The 24,437-nt window shown below is 45.0% G+C and overlaps 1 protein-coding gene across 1 annotated transcript; it reads left to right on the top strand.

The window, feature by feature from the left end:
• Positions 1–2,237: 2,237 nt before the first annotated feature.
• CFAP52 (cilia and flagella associated protein 52) lies at positions 2,238–23,140 on the top strand (the record flags this gene model as incomplete). The annotated part of the gene is made up of 14 exons (XM_084298351.1): positions 2,238–2,301; positions 3,704–3,903; positions 4,582–4,718; positions 5,325–5,453; positions 6,510–6,609; positions 7,078–7,191; positions 14,721–14,821; positions 15,519–15,689; positions 17,631–17,779; positions 18,402–18,547; positions 20,937–21,088; positions 21,709–21,811; positions 22,064–22,175; positions 22,965–23,140. The coding sequence occupies 14 exons, from the start codon at positions 2,238–2,240 to the stop codon at positions 23,138–23,140; spliced, it is 1,854 nt and encodes a 617-aa protein (XP_084154477.1).
• Between the last annotated feature and the right edge of the window lie 1,297 nt (positions 23,141–24,437).

Here is a 24,437-nt window from a genome sequence, read left to right as displayed (position 1 = left end):
GCCGTCCACACTGTCCCCAGCCGTGGTGGCGTGGAGAGGGCCATGGGGTGCCACGAACAGGACCGCAGGGACACACGAGGTCCCCTGCTGCAGCTCAGCCCCAGCCTGCTCCACCAGCTCTGTTCCTGCTCTGGGTGCTGGAGGGGAAGGGAGCCGGCTCGCTGCTTGCTGCCCTCCCCTGGCCTCTCTGTGGTTTGGGGCTCTGCAGCAAAGCCGCGATACCACGGCACAGGCAGCCTGGGGGAATCCTGAGTCTAGGCAAAATCCAGCAGCAAGGTGCAAAGTTCACCAGGACAATCCACACCCCGCTTCTCACCCCAAGCCCAGCCCTCAAGACGTGTGCAGGATTTTTGTAGTACCAGAGGTTCCCAGGTTTCATCTGGGACCGGGCACCGATCACCATCCAACATGGTGCAAAAGGCTGTTTGTGGTTGAAATTGCTGACTGGAGATCAGCAAAGTGCTGCCTGGTGCTTTTGTGCCTGCAGCCCACCACAAGCCCCCCAGCAGTGCATCTGCCTTGTCATGTTTCCATTACACTGAAGGCCCATATTAGCAGCCAAGAGTTGATGTAAGATTGCAAGCGGTTAATATAAGCTTTGATTAACACGCCCTGATTGAATGGGTCCAGATAACACATGTGCCATTTTGAAATATGAAATGTGAACGTGTAGGTGTTGGTAGGTAAGCCGGTGCAAGGAGGGTTGTGAACTATCAAGAGGTCATTCTGGCTGCAGGATGAGAGCACATCTCCCGTGTCCCAACACTTCCCATTTGTGGTTTTATCTTTCATGGATGCCATTTCCTGAGCTATTCAGGGCAGGAGTTGTCACTGCCATGGTGCTGGTGGGTCCAGCAATGCCAGGAGGATGTGGGGAGGAGCGGGCAGTGGCAGCAAGCTCCCACCGTGGTCAGTTACACAGCAGGCTTAGGAATTGCTTGTAGCCTTCATTATGTATCCTGGTAAGATAACGAGGTGAGGTGCAGGTCCCTGCTGCCCCGCACCTGCCTTTGCTCACAGAGCTCAAATGAAACACAGCAGAGCTGCTCTCGCCCTTGATTTAAAGAGCTCTGCTAATTGTTCCTCAGTATTTCTTGCTTTCTGTGATCATGTACCAGACTGCTTTCTGTCCAGCACAAAGTTGCCCTTGGGAGTCCCTCTTTCTTTCCACAAAGCAGTTTTCCCCCTGCACCCAGAGATGCACAGGACGCACATGATGCCTGCAAACGCAAAGCCCTTCCTTCGCAATCCAGTCTGGCCTCTCAGCAGCTGCTGGCTCAGGCTTCACCATCTTGCTTGTAAAGGGCAAGAAGGTTCTGTCCAACGTATTAAAATACCAGTGACTGGGATCGTTCTGTGTGGGACACAGGGGTATTTGATGCAGTGGAAAAGCCTGCGAGTCCCTGTGACGCTGTACGCGCCGGTACCTGAGCTGCCTGCTGCTGCCAGCTGTAAAGCACGATGAGCGGCAGCGTGCTTATTACATTCACCGCCTGTCATCTGACGAGTGTCTTTGCCGTTTTTTAAAATGACGCTAGAGTACTTTCTTCTCTACACTTTATTCCATTACCGTGTAAAGTTCAAAACTCTTAGAGAATTAAAGGAAAAAAAAAAAAAAAGAAAAAAAAAAGAACATGCAGAGAGCAGAGGGGCCTGGAAGCTCAGGGGACTTGTAATGGGATATAAAGAGGTCTTTCATCTGCATTGTGCTGGCACTTGACTGCAGTAAGGTCAGCAGGGAGCAAACTGCTGCTCTCTGATGGCTGCTTGGTGGCCCAGGAGAAACACGGAGACGGACGAGTGGCACCACCAACTTTACAGGTGCCCAAGCACTGGCACAGGCTGCCCAGAGAGGCTGTGCGGTCTCCTCCGGAGATACTGGGAACCGCCTGGGTGCCGTCCTGTGTGAGGTGCTCGGGGTGCCCCTGCTGGAGCTGGGGGTCCGACCAGCTGCTCCCAGTGCTTTCATCTCTCGGGGTCATTCTGTGATTGCCAGGCACGGCTTGGGGCGACTGAACCCTGGAGGTGACAGCACCCGGGCACTGCGGCTGGAAATGGGGAGCGGGAGGGAGCAGCTGGGTGGCCCCGAGGGACCAGGATCCCCCCGAGGGACCAGGATCCCCCCTAGAGGCCGGGATCCCCCCGAGGGGCCGGGATCCCTCTGTGGAGCCCGGCCCTGCCCTGCCGAGCCCTGCCCGGCGCCGTTGCCATGGCGGCCGCGGCTCCGGCGTGAGGCGATGGCGGCGCCCGAGGGCAGGGAGGCGGCGGGGCTGGAGCTGCGGGCGGCCATCGGCTTCAACGGTACCGGGGCCGCCTGAGGGCTGCGGGGCGCCCGGGGTGGGGGGAGTCTGGGGGCTGGGGGAAGCGTGGGGGCAGCTGGTAAGGGCTTGGGGGGCACCGTGGGGGCAGCTGGAGGGGCTATGGGGGCAGCTGGGGGGGCTGGGGGGCATCCTGGGGGCAACTGGAGGGGCTATGGGGAGCTATGGGGGCAGTTGGGGCTTATGGGGCACCATCGGGACAACTGCATGGGCTATAGAGAACTATGGGGGCAGCTGGGGGGGCTATAGGGCACTGAGGAGACAACTGGAGGGGCTGTGGGGTACCATGGGGTAACTGGAGGGGCTATAGCGAACTATGGGGGCAGCTGAGGGGGCCTATGGGGCACTGTGGGGACACTGGAGGGGCTGTGGGACGCTTTAGGGGTAACAGGGGGACTTACAGTGTAACATGGGGACAACTGGAGGGGCTATAAGGGGGAGCCATGGTAAGGAGCCATAGGGGCAGCTGAGGGGCTATGGGGCACTGTGGGGACAGCTGGAGGGGCCATAGGGCACCTGAGGGGGTGTGGGGCACTCTACAGGGCACCTGGGGGGGCCATGGGACACGGTGCAGGTGGGTTTAGGGGCAGACAGGACACTGTGGGGCAGGTGAGGGGCTTGGGATGTATGTGGGCAGGTTTAGGGCACCCTGGGGTGCAGAGGGGCCACTGTAGGTCACGGCTGGACTATGGGGCCATGGTGACGGTGCCAGGCCCAGGACAGTGGGTGTGTGGGGTGCCCTGCACCTGACTGAGAGTGGAACCACTCACAGCATCCCTGACAGCAGGGCAAGAGTTCAGAGAGAAGGGTTGCAGAACAGGCAGGGTCTGACTGAATTGCAGGATTCACTATCTGTTTATTTCCAGTTACCCAGCTTAACAGAATGAGACAAGCTTCATTTCAAAATAAAACCAAATCAGGTTGCACAAAACACAGCCATAAACAACCCCATGACTCGGTGATGGGGTCAGTAACGGGTCCTCACTGGGTGCCCGGCTTCCTGGGAAATGTGCAGCTATCTGAGGCAGGTCAGGGCACTGTGAACTGGCGATGTGACCTTCATAAGTCAGCAGGTGCGCCTGGAGAACCTGCTGTGGTGAAAGGCTCAGACCTCGGGGACAGCTAAATCTCCTGTTACTGGTAGGAAGCACTGCCCAAAATTTGTAAAGGTGACCCTTGAATTGTATAGAGGATTGTTGTTTCGGGTGGCTTTGGGTGGGAGCTGGAAGCCTCTTGTTTTTGCCCTCCTTGTGGAGTAAACCTTCAGCAATAAGGGTTTCTCTTGGGAAGCAAAATCAGGAAGTCCACCAGCGTGAAGGTGTTGAATTTACCTGAGTCCCGGACTGTTGGTAGTTAGCGTTTCTTTCACTTCCTTGCTTTTGTAGGTCATATCCCATTTGGCCTGATCTGCCACCCCAACAAGGAGCACCTTCTCTACCCGCTGGGATGTACCGTGGTTATTCAAGAGTTGGCCAGCAAGAAGCAGGTGTTCTTGCACGGCCACACCAACAACGTCTCCTGCATTGTTGTCTCAAGGAGCGGTACGTTCGTGGCCTCTGGACAAGTCACCTTCATGGGCTTCAAGGTGGGTAATGCTCAATGTTTAACCATGTAATATGGACCAGAAGCATGGAGTTGGCCTGCCAAGCAGGGGGAATGTTTGCTTATTTTTAATTTTATTAAAAAACAGATGCCCATAGTGGGGGGACACTGCAGAGAACGGGGAGTTGTGGCTACTCTGTTGCTGGGTGTGCCTTTATATTTTGGTGGAGCATTAGGCGTTTCCCCAAGGATTAGGGTAACTAGGTTGAGAGATTTCTTAGTCCCAATTCTTTTTATCAAAAATGTTGTGGACATGTGCCAGCCTAAATCCCATTAGACGTTAATTAATAAATTATGTTATATTTAAAATTCTTTATGGTTTAATTTTTTAGTGCCTATTTGAAAAGATTCTGAGGCAGTAGGAAGGAATCAAGCATTAGGGTTTTCAGTATTTTAAAATCTAAGTCAAATACTCTTCCAGTGTAATCAGTAAATTTTGATTCTGAAATGAAACACAGCAACTAAATTGGAATTAGCAACTAAGTTGGAATAATATTTTGTGCAGCACTTGGTCTGAAGCATATTCCTCCCATACCACACTGGGCTGGCAAGAAGCTAACCTTCAGCTTTTTGCTTCTAACAAAAGTTCGCTTCCTGCCAGAGCACTTCAGCGTGTTACAGCTGATGCTCTGACTTGGACCTCTTCTCCTTTGGACTGCAGGCAGACATCATTTTGTGGAATTTTTGGAAGAAGGAGTTAGTTGCTCGGCTGTCCCTTCATAAGGGTAAAATCGAAGGACTAGCGTTCTCTCCAAACGAACTTTATCTTGTGTCACTGGGAGGCCAGGACGATGGCAGGTAGGTATTTCCCCTTCTTGATGCATAACTCCTGACCATTTGTATGGCATTGAGGAAGGCTGCTTAGGGAGTACTCACTCCTCCCTCTTCTGGCAATCCGATGCTTTCCCCTTCTTGACATCTCTAGAGCATCCTGTTCTGTCTGATGGAAGCATTCAGCATCCCATCCTGCCTGATAGAAGCTGGATTGGTACCCTAGAGTGCAGGGCAGGGGAAAACAAAGCGAGCAGCTAATTCTGAAGTATTTTTGTCACCCAGCGATATGTCAACTGCACTATTAGCTGATTTAACATACTGTCCTGAAGAATTAAGAGTGGAATAAAAAGTTATTTTAGATCAGATTCTACCTAAAACATAATTTGAGTCTTGCTCAGCAGGAGGAATACCACAAATACATATCCCTTCTTCAGGAACAAGGGATGTAGGCTGCAATTCCATGTGTTTGTCTTAAGGCTTTTCTCGAATAAAATATGTATGAGGTGACTTTTATTGCTTACCTTGTGGGAACAGACTGCAGGAAAGCAAGTTTATTCTTGCTTTTTTTTTGGTAACTTTTTAAGTATCATTAAAAAGCAAAGCTATTTAAAACCCCTCCTTCCTTTGCAGTGTGGTTGTGTGGGACATCATAAAGAGAGAGGCTGTCTGCGGGAGCCCTGCCTCGGCCCGGAGCGCGGGCAATACAACCATTGTCGAGTGCTCTGGATGCAGAGACGAGATGTTTGTTACTGCTGGAAAGTAAGGTTTTATTTACAAGAACTCTTTGGAGAAAAAGAACACAGAGACTTCTCTCCTTTTACAAAGGGTCTTTACTTAAGTACAAGGAAAGTTCAACAATAGTGTGCTCATGCTTCCCCCCCCCCCCCCTTCCCCCCCCCCGAATGGACACATGAATATCCATCAGCTTGCCTTTTAAAGCGTTTCTGCCTGTTCTGCCTGAGTGTGTTTTGAAAGCAGCACGCAGGGACTAGCACGCACCACTTCTGTTCATGATAGCAGGATTTTGTATTCAGTATTCCCCTTGCAATGCTTAAAATATTTAGTTCCCAGTGTTTGTGTAACAATAGCAGTCAGTGAGCGGCTCCGAACAATGCCTCATTAGTGCAGAAACAATGGTATCCTGCAAGTTGTTGGATCATCTCCTATCCTCAACAGATGTAGTGTACAATCGGTCCCTGACTTGTAACAAAAGTTGATCCAAAAAGTCACATTTTACATGCGTTTGAGACAGCCCCCGTATATCTAGCCTGACGCTTAAACCTGCTGAGGAGCTGCATCTTCCTTTAAATCAGGGAAGGGTTTGCATGGTTTTGGCTGCAGTCGCACTTATAAATGCTGGTCTTTGCATTTTTAACACTTCGTTAAATGTAGGGGTGACTGTGCATGAAGATGTTCTGTTGGTTCCTAGCTGTCAATCAAACAGTGCTAGAAAATAGTTGAAAGAGTCCTGTATTGCTCATTTCCTGTTCTAAGAAACAGGATTCCCACGGTGTATTATCTCTTTGGGGAATTAAGTGTCTAGGTTGTAACATACCCTTCCATAATCCTAGTGTATATTTCTGCTGAACCTTTGAGATTTTTGATTTATCTGGAAAAAAGTTACCATAAGAGACAGCAGAAAAGACAAAGACTTATTCCTGGCCTCTCTGATTCTGTTCTTTTTCCTCCTTATAAAAATTTCATGATAATATGACCTCATAAAGACTCTTTCATTCTTCTAGTACTGAAAGAACAGGGATATTTCTGAGTGCAGTAGCAAGTATGAATTTGATCCTGCTATATACTTTCTTGCAGTGGGACCATTCGAGTGTGGGAACTGGATCTACCAAACAGAAAAATCCGACCAACTGAATGCCAGACAGGGCAATTGAGGAGAGTGATCACAAGTCTTAAGGTAAGGTTTAGACAAATGATTTGGCTGAATTAAGTAACTCTCAACAGACTAGAAAAGACCATGAGCTTTTCTAGTAATGCTAAAAATGCCAATTGTAACTTCAGGATGGCAATGAAATTGCTAAATGTTGGCTCCTGACAGGTGGTTTCCCATCATTTCTTTATCCTGGGAAAAGTGTTTTGGATGCTTCTGAAAAGAAGCAGCTTGTATTTTAGTCAGAGGTTTTAGCACCCAGAGAATTCCCCTTTTTCTTCAAAGTATTACTTAGAATTGGTTGGAAAACATTGTACATTGAGCAGCGTTACGGATCTTTGTGTGCAATGGGCTAAAAGCACTGGCTATGTGCCCTTTGAGTAAATCCTGGCAATTCACTTAAATAAAGCTATTTATCCAGTACAGTGCTAGAGTTGGGACAAATTGCTCAGTATCTGGACTGTGTTCTCTTTTTTTTTTAACACTTTCATGTAGATAGCAGATGACGATAACTATTTTTACGCTGGCACATCAAGTGGTGATATCCTGAAAGTGAACACAAACAACAAGCTGATGACTGAGTATGGGCCTAAAGAGAAGTTTAGCTTGGTAAGTAGCAGCTCTGTGACTTGAATTTTTTCCTTATCCTCCTCTTTATTGGTGACTGGAATTAGGGCAACCTCCTGGAGAATCATTACAAAGCTTTTTCACAAACTAACCTGCATCAGGGAGGACAAGAGGTGTGGATGTGTGTGACACGGTGGCTGTTCAGGTTGGAGCACTGGGAAGAGAATACCACAAGTCTTTGAGAAACCAGAACGGGAGCACAATGAGGATTCACAGCTGGAAGGGAGCAAGGACCAGAATAAAACCAAACTGAAGAGATGAAAGATGAGGGGAGAAAAGAATAGACTGTGCCTTGTTTATGTGGTTCCTGTAATGAAACCAAAGACTCCTGAGATCATAGGTGCATACTGTGCTATTACTGCAGTTTATTGTCCCCCCGTTTGTGCCAGCAGAATTGCCTGTAGGTTAAGAGTGGATCAAGAATGGATTCAGCTGAAAAAACACCTGCAGCAGGGTAATTTTTGGCAGATATTATTTACAGCAGAGCCTCATAAACTGCTAAGAGCACAGCTGAAAGAGGCAGTGTGCTTCTTTGTATTGGAAGTACAGCGAGAATTCACAAGAAAAACCTGTTTCATTTTTGCTGGGTCTGATAACATAGCTTGGCTTCAGTTACCCCCCCTAACTTCAGAGATGAAATCGTGTGGCAGAGCTGAATGTTCCAGGGCTGTCAGTGGCTTGTGTAACAATCTGTAAAACAGAATTTATTCTTTTTCTGTATTTTTTTATTTTCAGTTCTTAGTGCTGTCATTGACCCTGCTTTGAGCAGGAGAGGGCTGCACTGGACGAGCTCCAGTGGTTCCTCCCAACGCCAAGCTGCCCTGTGGTCCTGTGGTGCTGGTCTGCTCAGGGGACTCTCCTGATCATGGCATTTAGTTAATAACCAAGTATCCAAAACTTTAAAGCAGTAAGCACTGAGGATAATATATACCTCAGGCTTGCCTTACTGGGTGCTGACTTCAAAACTAGGTTTGAATAGTTAGCTTTGGTGGGATCAGAGTAGTGAGATTTGGTGAGTCCCACTAGGCTTTGGTGAGATTTCTGTGGCACTAATCTTGCACTAAAGCACACAGAAATTAAAGCACAAAAAATGCTTATTTTTGGCACCCATTTTGAGAGGTTTTATCTCTACCCTTTTCCCATAGTATTTGATATTATATAGCTTTTTTATGTTTTCAGACATAGGTCCAATTGACCTTATTCACAGATTCCAGTGACCCATACTTTTGAAAGTCAGTCCCCAGAGTCTGTGTTGGCACCTGAGGAGCAGACAATTAAATACTGCTTGGAAAAATCTATTAAACAACTTGCTCAGCATCACAAGAATTCTGGCGGAGGCTGCTACGTAGAATTTAGTTCTTCTGGACCACATTATGGCTGTTCAGTCAAGATGTGATCTGTTGGATTTTTTGTTCATTACAAAGACATGTGTTGTCTCATCACGTTATTACATTATACCCATCCTGACTGATGTCCCTAGTAGCTCCAGCTTCCCCGCTGATGAAGCAGAGGTAGTACTGAAAAAGATAGTCTAGATGATATAATTAAAGAGTTTATTATAATGCTTATGCACAAGTGGGACAAAACAAGGTTGAGCAGTGCACACTGGTTCTGTTACTTTAACTTCTGAGTGCTCAGCTTCCTAACCTCAAAGCTCCTTTAAAGTAGTTCTGTTTGTCTGTAATTGGGACTCCTGGGTCTTAGTATAACGATCCCCGGACAGGAGTGTCTGCTGAACAAGGAGCTTTTGGCCTTCCATTGTTTGAGACTTCTGCTTGCAGGGAGCTGTAATCATAAACAAACAGGAACAGCTAGAACACTTGCTCTTGATTTCTCTTTGTTTGTTGCTGTTAAATGACTTCTTTGAGCTTCTTGGTTTATAGCCAGTGGAGGGGGTAGTACTTGAAAAATTCAAACACTTCCCTGAAAAATCTTCTTGCGTGAGATTGTATTTTGTGATTCTATTAGAAACCACGAAAATCAGTGAGCAGTGAGGGAAGCAATACAGATGGAAGTACTGCTATGGATGCTATGGGGAAATTGTCCTAGAAAGAAGCGGACATTATTATTTGAGAGCACATACAGGATTGACAAAAACTGTGAGAAAAATTCATCAGTAAACCCCAAAGAAAAAGCTACTCCGGACTTGTTTTTCCAAATCTCCTGAACTTTGCCTGTACCAACACACGTACATACAAACCACATTCGTGCCCATGTACAGTGCCGTGTTTCTTGCATTACAAATGCATGCCCACATCTCTGGGAAAACTTGGAGCCACTGAGATTTTAAAAATATATTTCAATATTTATCTATTTTAGATTGTTGGAGAAGTTACTATATTTGTTTTTATCACTCGCATTGTATGTAAGTATTTTAATTCTGTGTACATATTAGGAAACAAGAATGTACATATTTTGCTTTTCTGATAAATAATCAGCAGACTTACGATTTGTAATGTTGATAAGAACTCTTGTGGGTGTACCTGTACTGTATGCTGTTACTATCGTCCTCAGCAGTCATCCTGCAGTGTCTTGCATCCACATGGGACCCATGTCCTGGCTGATCTCTGCATTTTTTTACGCTGAAGTCTTGAAGATTGAATATCCCCTCTTTTAAATGCTGTCATGCTTTGACTCCTGTGTCTGGCATTACATGTGCCTCTCCTGGAGCACCTGGATGAAGCCACAGGAGGTCCTGAACTCTCTTGCCCTCTGCAGTGAGGCAAAGGCACCAAGTGTGTTTGAAACAAACCTTCACAGAAAACATGCTTTTGAGATTGTTACTAAAGAAGCGAGCAAATAGGGTGATTAGCATGATGCCGTGCAATTTGGGAGTTAAAGGAGAGCCTTGGGCCTCTGAGTGAAAAGTAGAGACTCAAGGCCAGACCACAGTCCCATCCAGGCTGTGAGGAGCTTTGGAGAATCACTGCCTTCAGCTGGCATTGCTTCTGATAGCACAAAGCTGAAGAAAAAGGGGACCTTCCGCTGCGCAAGAGACTGACCAGATGCTAGGGGGAAGTTCCAGAAGGGGGTGTCACAGCTCTCTGCCAGCCTTGTGGATGAGACCTGATCTGGTAGGCAATAATGTGACTTAAATGTTGTTTTATTAGTGTTAAGTAGCGACAGCCACTTCAGAGTACCACTGGTTGTTCTGGGAGAAGGGAGAGGCAGGAAGACATGCACATTGGAGAGAATATTTGTTATTTCCATCCAATCTCCTCCTTTGCCCTCTTGCTCAAAATGATCGTTTCCTTCTGCTCTCTTCCCTGACTCTCACCAGTGCAGTTTCTGTACGCCTGAAATGGGACATTCATCACAGTCCGTGCAAATCTGTATTGTTGCGGTCAGTGGGAATGTGCTGGTGCCTCTTTATCTCCAGCTGCTCTCAGCTCCGCTCTCACACTCTCCAGTTCTCCCTTTCTAGCTTTGTACTGCGATTCCTCCTCCACCCACCCGATGCACATCCCTGCACACAAATAATATGTTGTCACTAGGCTGTCAGCAAGTCTCTCGGAACAGAAATAGAATCTAATGTTTTATGACAGAAGTTTCCAATTGTAGCACATCCTTCAATACTAGAAGAGTATTTTGCAGGTATTTTTTTTAAGTAAAAAACACAGCATTTATCAAAACAGAAGTATACGCATCCTTGTTTTTACAAAATGTAGTACATCATGTTGCTAACCCTAGGAGACGTGATGGGTGTTTTTTTGCAGAGCCGTGCATATTTCACGAGGCATCTTTTGTATCTTTATCTGTGGCATGTAGTACTTCTTGTACCAAAAAAATCTTACTTCCCTCGCAGTACGAAGCAGAGCTGCCACATTGCTTGTGTCAGGGGTGAGCCCTGCCCCTTGGAGCAAGGCACGGCTGCCCCAGAGCACGTTGTCACCTGGGATGGGCACGGACCCTCCCAACCCGACCGGGTGTCCCCCTGCTCCCTGCAGGCGTGAGCTGCCCTGCCTCCCCCTGTGGAGCCGTCCTCAGCACTTCGCTGCAGTTCTGTCTGAAAAGATGCATGGTCAGGACTTCTCTTGTACCTCTGCAAGCCTTGTTCCTCAGTGACACCAGGAATTACAAGCCAGTGGCATACCATGAAACTCTGAGCCTGGAATCTGTGGCGACCCCATGACAAGCATGACTTTAGAGAAATTTAAATGACTTCAGATACTGCCTGGGTCAGGAGAAGTTGTTTATTGAAAACAGCTTTGGTCGACCTTAGAGGAACTTTCTTTTGATAAATAAGAATGTGTTTATTATACAGACGTGATCTGAAGATTTCTTTGTTTCTGTTTTGAAGAGGAGTGGCACTTCGCTAGTGTGAAGCAACTTGTTCACCATCTAAATGAAACCAAGTGTGTTTCTGTGATGTCTATAAATACTGGAGTGAACAGCAAAATGAATTTTATTCCCATCGCAGGCTCGAGGAGCTATAAGGCTGCCATTCAGATGCAAAGTGGGATGTACCACTGCAGATGGCTGTTCAGAATTAGGAGGGTGTTTTGCATTGTAAACAAAATATTTAAACGAGGTGTGCTGGAAGAGTTCAGAGAGCACTGGGGAACTTTGCAAGAGATCAGAACGGGACAAAGAGCAAGAATCCCTGCAGGGATGAGCCGGGAAGGGGAAGGCTGGATTTGTGCCTTATTTATAATCGCTCTTCAAAGCAGTGTTGTTTTTTTTTGTAAGAAGTAAATAATGAATGGTGATATTTTTAACCTCCTGCGTTAACCTCTGCATTTCATCTACAGAAGGACTGTTAGTATCATAACACAGAGCATTCATGGCATCATTACTAAGAGCTGCCTGACTCCATGAACAACAAGTGCAACTCCCAGAGCTGCTTGTTCATGGTGATTGAAGGAACAGACTGGACAAGGAAGAAGGACGATTATTAAATTCAGGCTGAAAGCAACCTCTGGCCAGCAATGAATTCTGGTCAATTCAAGGTGTTTCTTTATTTTTTCCTTAAGTATATCTGCTCCCCTCACAGATTGGAAGAACTGAAGGCAATGCCTTGAAAAACTCAGAGCAGTGTGAAAACCCTAATTTATTAGCAAATGGCAGGGAACTGTCATCAGGTAAACTATATTGTCATTGGCTTGATTTCTAATTCTGCCACCTGCCATAATGCTAAACCCAAGGGTCATCTGAGATGGCAGTCTCTACCAGGAAAAAAAAATGAAATAGTAGATCAGAAGAAAGTTGACAGGCCTGTGGTAATAAGGGACTCAAAATGCTGCCAACGCCTTCTAGGAAATTTTGCAAAACACTGTTTAGAAACAGTTCTGATAATTTTAATTAATAAAAAATATCCCTTTCTTCTTGTGGCTTTGCTAAGAATATTTGCATAAAACCTAGCTCCCTGCCTGGTGGTGTTGTGCTAGCATAGCATCAAATCCTCTGTGGGTGCAGCGTTTTTCAGTGCTTTTCCTGTTATTCAGTGCCGATATTACAGGAGACTGGGATATGCTACTGGTGGAATTAGACTAATGAAGAAATACAGCTAGATTAGATTATAAATTAAAAAAATAATAATTTTCAACCTTTTTTCCCCCTGTAATCCATGTTTATTCGGTTTTAAGGTTAAGTAGTCCTTAACCCACAGCGCAGGCAGATGCAAGGCTGCCCAGGGGCCCCTAAGTGCGAAGAGCCAAATGGCTGGAAATACTTCACTCAGTTGTGTTATTACTGCTGAGCTGCTGGACACAAACAAAACAAACAAACACAGAACAAGGAATTAATCTATTCTAGGCAGTTATATTTTGTTTTCTTTTTCTCCAAAAAGAACGAGTGAGAATTTAAAAAAATGAACTGGTTGGATAACTGAACCAAAGTAATTTTTCCAAATTCAGCAGATTCTGGGGCTTTTGCAGCATCCTTTCTAATAGCATCCACCTCTAAATAGCTCAGATGTCAATTCTATTTTCTTCTGTCTCGGCTTCCTCTGTCACCTTCCGTAGAGTTTCAGTCCTTTCCACAACAGAAAATTAACTCTTTCTGGCATACATTTTTTTAAACACTCCACAAGTGTTTAATTTTGCTGGTATTATCACAAAAAAACTGCTGGTACTATCACAACAGCTGGCAATAGAGCTTCTAAACTTAGGTCACAGCAACTGCTGTTGGAGTTGATATCGCAACTCATCGTGCCGTGCTGAGCAGAATCCCCCCACGTCACCGGAGCCTGGAGCTGGCCTGATCCAGAACAACTGGTGGCAATGGTTTCCTGCTCTCTTGGTGAGAGTGGAAGCGCCTCTTGTACATGCTTGCTTTGCGATAAAAGGTAGTGTTCAGTCCCAGTTTTAACAGCATAAAGCTCCTTTGTTTTCTTTCCTCTTTTTCTTTTTTCCATTTCAGTCATGCATTTGCTCCCCCAAGCTAGTGGGAATGTTCTGAGTGATGTGACCCCCACAGTGTAGTTTCATTCCTCTTGCAGCCTATTCTGGAGCGTCAGAGATTTTCAAGAATTACAGAATCACAGAATCACAGAATTTTCTAGGTTGGAAGAGACCTCGAGGTCATTGAGTCCAACCTCTGACCTAACGCTAACAGTCCCCTCTAAACCATTTCCCTAAGCTCTACATCTAAACGTCTTTTGAAGACTTCCAGGGATGGTGACTCCACCACTTCCCTGGGCAGCCTGTTCCAGTGCCTCACAACCCTTTCAGTAAAGAAGTTCTTCTAACATCTAACCTAAAACTCCCCTGGCTCAACTTAAGCCCATTCCCCCTCGTCCTGTCACCAGAATTCATCTGTTGTCTTGTATACAGGAGACTACCATTACTTGACAGGCAGCAGAACAGAAGCAGAGGCTGACTTTTCTAATTCTGGAAATTTTGTAGTAAGGCTGAGGATTGATTTTCTTCTGGCTGTAGTCTGGTACTTTAGCCACTGAAAAGCATTTCTGCTTTTCCTAATGGCTCATCTCCTGTTGGTTTACTCATCTTAGTAAATAGCAGAAACCTGTGCTGATGGGCTGACTAATTTCCAAAGCTTTTCTGTGACAAGTGTATTTTATTAGCATGCAGGCAATGGGATTGGATACTTCAGACAGAGAGGGGATGAGAGGATCTGTCCCAAAAGCAGTCTTTGGCTGAGTTTTATCTTCTGTCGTTTTCACATCTGATAGATAAAGAACCAGTGGAAGGCAAAGTGGAGGCACTGACACAAACTGTGTGTAGTGCTTGCTGGAACAAGGTAAGGATGTGTAGGCACATACGTGGTCCCAGCTGCGCTGAGGGGTTGATGTTGCTGCTATCTACTTGCTCTTTAAACACCTGTATCGTAGATATTCATATATGCTTGTAATTAATAACTCTTTTCTTCCTTTTCCCTCTAGAGAACCACTTTTAGCTCAGGTCAGCCGAAGAATACTGATAAAGGCACATTTGAGTGGCATGAGCACCACCACAGGGAGCACGCTAAACACTCCACTGTGCTATTCAGCGTGGCTGCATCGATACAGATATTCTTCCATCCAATTGTGTTTTAATCCTGTTTTCTCCTAGGGAATCACAGCTTTGATTTTGCTGAAGATGGGAGATTTAATAGTCGGCACCGGAGAAGGGATTGTGGCTCTCTGTAAAGGGTCAAACTACAAAGCAATGAAGTGAGTTTGTAGGTGGGAGAGTCAGAGGGTAGAGGTGATGCTTCCCCCTGAGGCTCAGGGTGCAAGAACTAATCACTTCTATGGCATGGCATAATCCAAATAAATCAGTTTTTCAATCCTGTAGATAAAATAGATGTTGTTAAAATAGACAGGATGGTTCTAGCATAATGAATTTGAAGCAGATTGAAAATTAGTGTATGCTTCTGCATAAAAGTACATTGCCCTTCTCATAATTCATTTTAAATGACCAGTGTTTCCTTTGGGGCATTAGGATTTAGATCCCGAATTGGTGTAAACTGAGACAGATCTGTTAAGTCAGTAAAATTATGTTTTACGCCACCTGAGGAAGATTAATATTTGCTGTTTAAAAAACATTTGTTGGAGGACATGGGACTGTAAAGGAGTGCTCTCGCTAATTTTATAGGCACGTCTCAAAGTGCTAGAGTCCTTGCAAGGCTTTTTTCTGCATACGGAATAGGAAGCTGCAGGCTTCACTCTTCAGTAGGTGATTTGGAAATTGGGCTTGCAGACAGTCATTTTGCATCATTCAAATAGCCAACTTAGGGGTGCAGTTCTCAAAGCCTAGCTTTGTACAACTTAAAGTGTTCCCAAAAGATCTAAAGTGTATGGAAATATTCTTGAATATGGGATATTTAATTGCACTTAAGCAAGAATAGATTTTGCTTTCTCTTGACAGGAGGATTCAAGTTCAAGGTGGTGTCACTTCCCTGACATGCAGAGGCCAGGGGCACCAGTTCTTTGTGGGGACAAACATGTGCCAGATGTATCGAATTAACTACACTGCCTTTAAAGAGGAGCTGATTGCTGCCTGTCATAATGAAGCCGTTAACGACATCGTTTTTCCTGTGTGAGTATAACTGACTGGGATGCTTTTGGCTGTCAATGAAGCCAGGACACCCGTGTAACACCTTTCAGTGATCGGGAACCCAGAGACTATTAACATCCCGAGGGGGTGATCTGTACGGGCAGTGTTGGCACCTACCAGTGAAACACAAGAGTGACAGTGAGCGACTGCGCAAGTATAAAAGGCAGCAGTTCTGTTTGAGAATTGGAAAAATCATTGACCTACAGGAAGAATTCTAAATTAAGGGGCTATAATTGTTTATTTTGGGGTAACAGCAGTGGTGGCAAACTCCCCCCTTTCTTCTGTGGTTGGTGCTGTGAGACCTGGGCAACTTTAGTCTGCCATTAGTGTGAATCTCAAAAATCTGCTTTTGTATGTCCTTTTGCTGCTAGGGTTTGTAGAGGTGTCTGCTTTTCTACCCACCTGGAACATCAGCTGAAACCTGACTAACGTAGCTGTTCAGAGAGGCTTTTTGGGTCTCAGCCTCACTTAGAATTTCACGTTCGACAATATGGCATGCTGTATTAAATTATAGGCTTGTGGTGTGTCTTCTGTCTGCATTTGTCTTGTGAACACGCAGCAAACATCCCCCCTTTCTGTACAGTAGAATCATGATGTTCTTATGAAAAACAAGGGAACCATTGTTTCCTCCCCCAACAGAGAATGGCAGTTTGATCCTGAAGGAAGTTTTGATATTTGGCATGTTGTTGTTGCATTGCTTCTTGACACAGCACAAAGTATCAAATCTTACCAAGATACAACAAAGAGTGCAGGGTATTAATAGGGAGTGCAAAATGTCCTTGTCCCTGCTTGTCACCAGCCTGAAAAATCCACATCCTTCCAATTTAATGAGTAAATCATTTGGAGCTTTAGAGTAATCTGACGCTAATATACCCACCTTGCACATCTGTGTCACAGAGGTATTTGGGTGAGCTGGATTTGGGGATGATGGTAAGGGCTACAGGGCTATATCCTTACATGCATATTTTAAACTCTTTATATGTTAACTGCTCTTGAACAGCGCATATCACTGACTTGGAAATACAGACTTAATTTCCCTGTTCTGGCTTATTTCAGAACACTTGAATTGCTGACATTGTTCTGCTTTATAAAGCACCTGCACAAGCTTGGCTTGGAAGAGGCTATGCTTTTTTGGGGCCAGATTCCCCTGTACTGGTTTGTCTTTCCAGGTGTTGATGGTGATGTTGAGCAAAAGGATGTGGCACCTCTCTAGATTTCACTCTGTCATATCCAGGGGAGACGTGGTTTGGTTGTCCTCATGCATAACGAATGTAGCATTTTCTGCCAGATAGGGTTAATCTCATCCTGCAGAAAGTGGTGGTGGTATAAAAGCATGCCCTCACGTCTCCTTTTGTTTGCTTGTTTATTGATACACTTTAAGAGCTTATTTCAAAGTCTTTGGTCCCATAGCTTTTGTAACATTGCAGAAGGTCTTTTTTATTCACACGTATATACCAAGTATATTATGAACAGGCTTTTACCATTTTCTCTATTGCCTTCAGCAGCGTTGAATAGGAACCATCCAGTAAGCAAGATCAAAAATGACATCCTTATAATACACGGCTGTTGTTAGTCCCTGATGTTAAACCTCAGCAGTCAGCACCTCAGCACTCACTTCTCTCTCTATTAGGTGCAACAATAGAAGATTTCTAGAGATTGAATATGGGAAATAAACTTCACCTAAAGCAGGAAGAGTTATTTTAGTTTAATATACCTGTTCCTTAAAATTAATCTTTGCATAGAAACCTAACCAGGGGAATTGTTCTAATAAAGGTCTTTCAGTCTTAACCATGGTGATCTGTACTGAAAAGATTACAGCTGTACATTAGAAACAGATGAGCTTTAAAGGATGGTTTAAGATCTGAGACGGAAGCTTTTTGCTGTCTGCCTCCTCTCGTTAGCTCTTCTCTCTGAATTCCCCAGGGGAACTTCCGACTTGTTTGCCACCTGCTCCAAAAATGACATTCGTGTGTGGCACACCCCAGAAAACAGGGAGCTGCTGCGGATTGTCATCCCCAACATGACCTGCTATGCCATAGAGTTCATGAAGGATGGCAAGAGCATCATTTCAGGTACCGGGCAGCCCAGGCCCATGTGAGTCTGTTCTGTAAGTGCTGCCGAATCTCATAAATGTCATCAATGTATTAGAATGAAGAAAGGTTTGACCTGGGAATTGTTCCAGTTCGTTGCTGTGACCCACGAGCCCCTTTGCTTGCAGCTGGTCCAAGGGGCTCTGCTCCCAGCCCCCGGGTACCTTGGGGCTGCAGTTACGGTGTTATGTGGAAGGCGAGATTTTGAGACCTTGCCTGGGATGTGAATTCCAGCAGTTCAGAATTCGGTTCAGTCTTACTCAGAAGACTTAATTCTAAAATATTAACCCTGGCATATGGAACAGATTAACCTATGATGTACATAGAACAATTTTCATGTAAATTTGCTGGCCATTGCCATGTGCAAGTTGCCTACACAGGACCTACCACAGCTCTAGAGCAGCAATGCTGTCCTGTCCCTCCGCTGTTACAAAACTAATTTGTCCACAGCCAGAACCAAAAATGAATTAATTTTTAATAGTTTATGCGGGACTGTGTAGTATAAAGGAAGTTAATAAGAAAGGGTTAATTTGGACCAGAAAGGAAAGCAATAGCTTGAGGAAAGTCTCTGCGCCTGGATAATCTGTTTCTTTATATTCATCAGCTTGGAACGATGGAAAAATCCGTGCCTTCATGCCAGAGACTGGACGGCTAATGTATGTGATTAACAATGCCCATAGTTTGGGAGTGACAGCAATTGCTGCTACAAATGACTGTAAAAGGATCGTTAGTGGAGGAGGTGAAGGGCAGGTAATATTTTGCTTTAAAAACCCAGAGCAGCTTTGTGCTCTCATCACAGGACCTGGGAAAATTGTCTGTAACTGCTTAGTCAGAGAGTGAGCTATTCTTAGCTTCCACTTGAGCAGAGGACTGAGTCTGAAAATATTAGCCTTTGATATATGCAGATCTCTTGTTCTCAGAGGGTATAATATGAAACAATGCTCCATTTTCTTCTGGCATGTTAGTCTAGGAAAATCCTTCTGATGTAGAACATGCTCTTAATCCTCCTCTTTGTTCGTGTCTCTTCCCCTATATTTGGCTTATCTGCATTTGTCATTGTTTGCAAACCTGTGTCTGACTGTGCTCTCACACAGATTTTCTTCCTGTCATTGCTTTGGAAGTCCTAGTCGTGTCCAATATGACCTGTATGAATTCATTTAATAGCATGAATTTCACTTTCTGTGGTTATATTTTCTGTGGGCAACTTAGTAATTTTCTGGGTTGGTAATATCTGGTTTCAGTGGTGATATTAATAGAAGACTAATAATCTGGCTTATAATACATTTATGAAAATGTTCCAATGCACATAACACAAATCAGGAAACATGTTTTAGGCATCATACTTGTGCACTTCAATAATTTTCTTCCAGCAATACAAAACTAATACCGTGTACTTTGGCTACTCCATGCACTACATTTAGTTGTAGCCTCTTTCAATCTGAAAAAGAGACTGCTTATTTTTAATACAAATCATATAAACAAAGTGTGTTTAAATGATTTAAAAAATAGGAGAAAATACAGCAATTAGACTTGGCTCATATTCAATTTCTTTCTTTCCTTTGGACTTCCTCTGTACAGTCTGGCAAGCACTCAGAACCAGACATTTAAGTGTATCCTGACGGATTTATCTGCTTTTCTGCTTTGTTTGTGTACCCTGATGGTGGTGTTCAGTGTGCCATGCTGAAGATTGCACAGGAAGTCTTGAAGAGTGAGGCATTGAACTTGGGTCTTCCAAATCTCAGGCTAATATCCTAATCAATGAACCATCTTTCAGAATCATTCTGTGCCTCAGCTCTCCCGTAGAGTGGTAGCAGCAGCACTGCCTTGTCTAATGGCATAAAGACATTAGAGATGATGAGCCACTTCAACCCTTCACTAATAAAAGAACAGCTAAGTACCTTGGATGATTAGCGCTAGAGGATGCAGGAGATAGGAGACCTAGATTCCATATGAACACACGGAATGGCACAGGCTGCGGTTAGTTGATCTCTGAATTGAAAAAGACAGCTGAGACAGAATTAAAGCTAGAAGGTTGGTTAAGCAGAAATGAGAACTGTGGGGAGCACTTGCAGCATTCATTCAAAACACAAAGAGGTGTTCTGAAATGCTAATGGTTCTGTCAGAGTCAATCGCCCGAAAGCTGTGACATTCAGGGCTTCTTAAGGGGTCTGGATGCTCCGGTCATGTAGCCAGCAGGAATTGGACATCCAGATCCCATGGGTAACTCGACATCAGGCTTGAAAACATGGAAGGTCAGCACTCTGCTTTTGATCCCAGCGTCTAAATTACTAAATCTGCACCAGCGTTTGACCTTAGTGGAACGTAAACGCAAGCTGATACCATGAAGCTTGGCACTAGTGGGACAGTAAATGCAAGGTGTGAAGAATCAAGTCCTCAAAGCAGAAAGATTTCTGCCTTGACCTTCTCTGGGAAAAGAGGTGCTCTCAGGCACATACCTCACATCAAAGATGTAAAGAGCTGTTTTGTATTTACTAGCATTATAAGTACCACAAATAGCAGGTAGCTTTTTAAAATGTGATTTCAGAAGCCTTGCTCTTTGATCTTTAAAGCACTGCCAGAAATATATCATGGACTAGGTGCTTATTCCTGACTGAGATACAAGTACACTGAAACATGGGAGGGTGTGGGCTCGCCAAAACATTATTTTAGGATTAACAGTCAGGAATTTCCAAACCAACTGGATTACACTCTCAGGAATCTATCTAGAGGATAGATTTAGATTACACATTAGGAAGAAATTTTTCACTGTAAGGGTAGTGAGGCCCTGGCCCAGGTTGCCCGGAGAAGCTGTGGCTGCCCCATCCCTGGTGTTCAAGGCCAGGCTGGATGGGGCCTTGGCCAACCTGACGACCAAGGGGTGGCATCCCTGCCCATTGCAGGGGCTTGGGACTGGATGATCTTTAAAACCCCTTCCACCCCGAGCCATTCTGTGATTCTATGAACCCAGCTCAATTTTATGAGTCAGCTGCATGAGTAACTCATGGGAAAATAGTGACAGTCCATTGAGATTCAGTTGCCATACAAGTTATAAGGGAAGTGCAGAGTTTAGGAAAGCCTTGGGCACCCTGCTGAGCTCAGAACCAGGCAGTTAAAGCTGATGTTTGCTGCTGATTTTCAGGTGAGAGTCTGGGCAATTGGTGAGAAAACTCGCAAACTGGAAACAGTTCTGAAGGAGCACATCTCTACCGTGTCTTGCATTAAGCTTAAGAAGAATGACCAAGAGTGTGTCACAGCCAGCCTCGATGGAACGTGCATCATCTGGGATATTGTGTAAGGAGACAGATGAGTACCGCAACACACTTAAAGCGCTGGTCACTGTTGGGTCAGTGTGTCCTACCACAACGTGGTGAGGAGGAAGAGGAAAAAGAGCCTTAGAAAATGAAAATTACTAGAAAGAACAGTCAAGTCAGGAAAAGCAGAAGGTCCAACACTGGAAACTTTTCAGAAAAGTTTAGACAAGCGTTGATCCCAAGTTGTTTAGTTGTATCAAATCGTGTATCAGGCAAGGGGATGGAGCGAATGATTTCCTTCCAGCTAGCTCTGTCTTCCAGCACTGTATGACTCTGGTCCATCTATTGCAGGTCTCTAGATTTTCTGTACTGTCATAGGGGTAACAATATTCTTGTGTAGTGTGTAGCACCTAGAAAGCATTCTGGACTAAAAATCTTTTTTTCATGTGATGGCAGATCAGAAGTCCTACAAGGCAGCTGTGATAGGAAATGGAACCAATGAGCCTAAATTGGCTTCATGAAATCCTGAAGTTGGACCAGTACCTGAAAGTATCCAACCAGAAGGAGATATCTGATGTATAGCACAGGTGGAGAGAGTTCAGGCAGTCAAAATTTGATTTTTGACCTTATTGTTCTATCCTGTTTTGGGGTGTTTTGCAGGCGTTCTATAAGAAAACAAATGATTCTAGCCAACACATTGTTCAAATGTGTGTGTTACCATCCTGAAGAGTATCAGCTAATCACCAGTGGGACAGACAGAAGGGTAAGCAAAACTCCAGGAATTCTGTTGGCAGTAATCCTAGAACACAAAGTCTGGTTACAGACATTTCAAACAGCCAGAATCACACAAGGCCTTGATAAAGCCAGGCCATGCGACCTAGGGAAGGCTTCGCATACAAGCAGGGGCTTGTGAAGGAGCTCCCATACTTTGATAGAAGTTTGTGTTGCAGGGCAGCACTGAAATCTTTGTGCTATTTATGTACAACTGAGCTCTCATCTCTGGTCTGCTCTCTAGATTGCATACTGGGAAGTGTATGATGGCTCTGCGATCAGAGATTTGGAAGGCTCGCTGTCGGGCTCCATCAATGGGATGGACATCACGTCAGATGGGACGTACTTTGTCACAGGTGAGTGGGTGGATGAAACTAGGAAAGAGGAGACCAGGAAGAGCAAGGCAAGGGTCTCAGTAAAGAAAGAAAAAAAATAAAAGGAAGGTCAGCTAAAAGGCAAAATAACATGAATCACTAAAGAAAAATACTTTGGAAAAGGCTGTGATTCAGACTTGGCAGATGCTATGGTTCAGTCTTGCAAGGTGTAATGTAAAGGTTAAGACGAGGTTCAGATGTCCCCAGGCGAGTACAGGGTTGCACCTTGCCCTGCTCCTCATGTAGTTCCATCATGTTCACGGTGCACTTGGATGATTTGTTCAGGTGTCCTCCTCCAGAAGCTTGGCTCTCTGTTAGTTTGCAAGCATGTGTGGCTCCAGGCTTCAGCCAGCCTCAGGCTAACACATTCCCCAGCGCCGTGACATCTCTTCTGGGAGCCTAGCACTAGCGTAGAGGAGCCGTGGTACTGTATTTATTGACTGTAGCTACAACAGCAGGCTTTGTGTCAGCACCAGGTTTTAGATTAACCCAGTAAGCCAGCGCTGGCTAAGAGCCTTTTGAAGGCCCTCAGCTCTGCTACCAGCTGCTGGCCATAGCTTACTGGTGCTGCTGGTGCAGGTCCTGAGTCCTCTACTGGCTGCTGACTCTGCTTCAGCTGAGCAGAAGTGGGCTTTGCCATAATGCTCAAGACAGTGTATCCCACCCTTCCTACGTTAAATGAATGCCAAAGTATTCCCCTGCCTGTCAGCTGGGAACAAAAAGCAGCAGAACTCTGTGTAATCGTTTGTTCTTCCTTTGTGCCCGCTGCAGGTGGTGATGACCATCTGGTGAAAATGTGGGACTACAAGGAGGGTACAGTGACTCATGTTGGAGTGGGCCACAGCGGCAACATCACCCGTCTCAAGATCTGCCCTGGGAACAAGTACATCGTGAGTGTGAGTGCAGATGGTGCCATCCTGCTCTGGAAATACCCAGACTTTCCCTAACAGCTGGCACAGGAGCTGCTGGGCTGCTTCTTCCTTGGCCCGTCCTAAAGGTCCTTTCTGCTTACAGATAGGGTTGTTTTAAAGCATTTGTACTGTTAGAGGAGAGAAACGTTTTTTTACTCTCTGGTATGAATTTACCAGATCCTCCAGATGTCCTTTTTAGCACTGAATGAATAGGTCTGATTATTTTTTTTTTTTCGGGGGGGCTAAGAATTTCCTCTTCCTCTTAGTTTGGAGTGGAAGTATTCATCACTTCTGAAAATCATCCCGGCTGTTGTAACACTGGTGTTTTGTTACTGCCACCTTTTCTGGCAGTCTCTTAGCCTATTCTTGCTTGTGTGACTGCTCATTTGTGTGCTCTCTCTCTTGTTCTTCCCTGCCCCCTTCTGTCCCTTTCTTTAATGAATAACTTGTTGTGTAAATTCAGTCTTCTGTGTTCATTTTAATTTGTCGGGTATTGATTAAGGAGAAAGCCCTCAGCTCCAACTCAAGTGTTTAACTAGGAGGCTCTTTTGACTCAAGCTTTTAAATCAATGTTCTCCAAGGAATGCCAGGTCTTTCGGGCTTCTTCATTTGCAGTGTCCAATCTAAAACTCTGTTCAGAGGCCTGATTTTCAAAAGTGAGAGTGCAATCGTTTCTAGAAATGCCTGAATGTCTCCAGCTGGACACATTCAAATTCCCAGTCATTGCCCTAATTTTTCAAACAGGCTCCAAATAGCACAAAATATGTATTCTGTCCGAGAATGAGTATCTGGTATCACGTCTGGCATTATAGCCAACAGCTCTCGAGATACTGTTTGTTTAAAGATCAGCGTAGGCAGCCAGTCTGTGAAGTGATGCAAGTGAAGTAAATATTTCTCCTGCAGGCACTGCGAATTCTGTCATAAATTGAAATTGTAGCAAAATGTTGTATTCCTAATGTTAACGCTTAGAGACAGTTAACTAAGCTGATGATTTAAAGGCCGTGTCGTTTAGATACTGCCACACCTGGACTGGTAGTAGAGCTGTTTCGGTATGCAATGGGGGACAGGCATTTTACGGGATGATTGCTTGTTATTCTTTATGTGCCACTGGAAATGATTACTGCTCACAGCACATCCTTTTAGACCGGCTCTGGGGGTATCTGCACGTGTTGCCCATCAAACACCATGCAAGTCATATTCCTTCTGGTTGAAATATCTCAGCTGTTAATAACGGAGTCTTGAGCAAAGGAATTAAGTCATTCCTTCCTCTTTTTCTTTGGATTCAAGGCTTGCTGCTATGCAGCAATAAACACTCCAGCAGGTTTTACAAGCT

This window comes from Netta rufina, assembly GCF_964035555.1.
Source record: "Netta rufina genome assembly, chromosome: 19".
NCBI classification, from domain to species: domain Eukaryota; kingdom Metazoa; phylum Chordata; class Aves; order Anseriformes; family Anatidae; genus Netta; species Netta rufina.
This window is presented reverse-complemented; position numbering and strand designations above follow the sequence as displayed.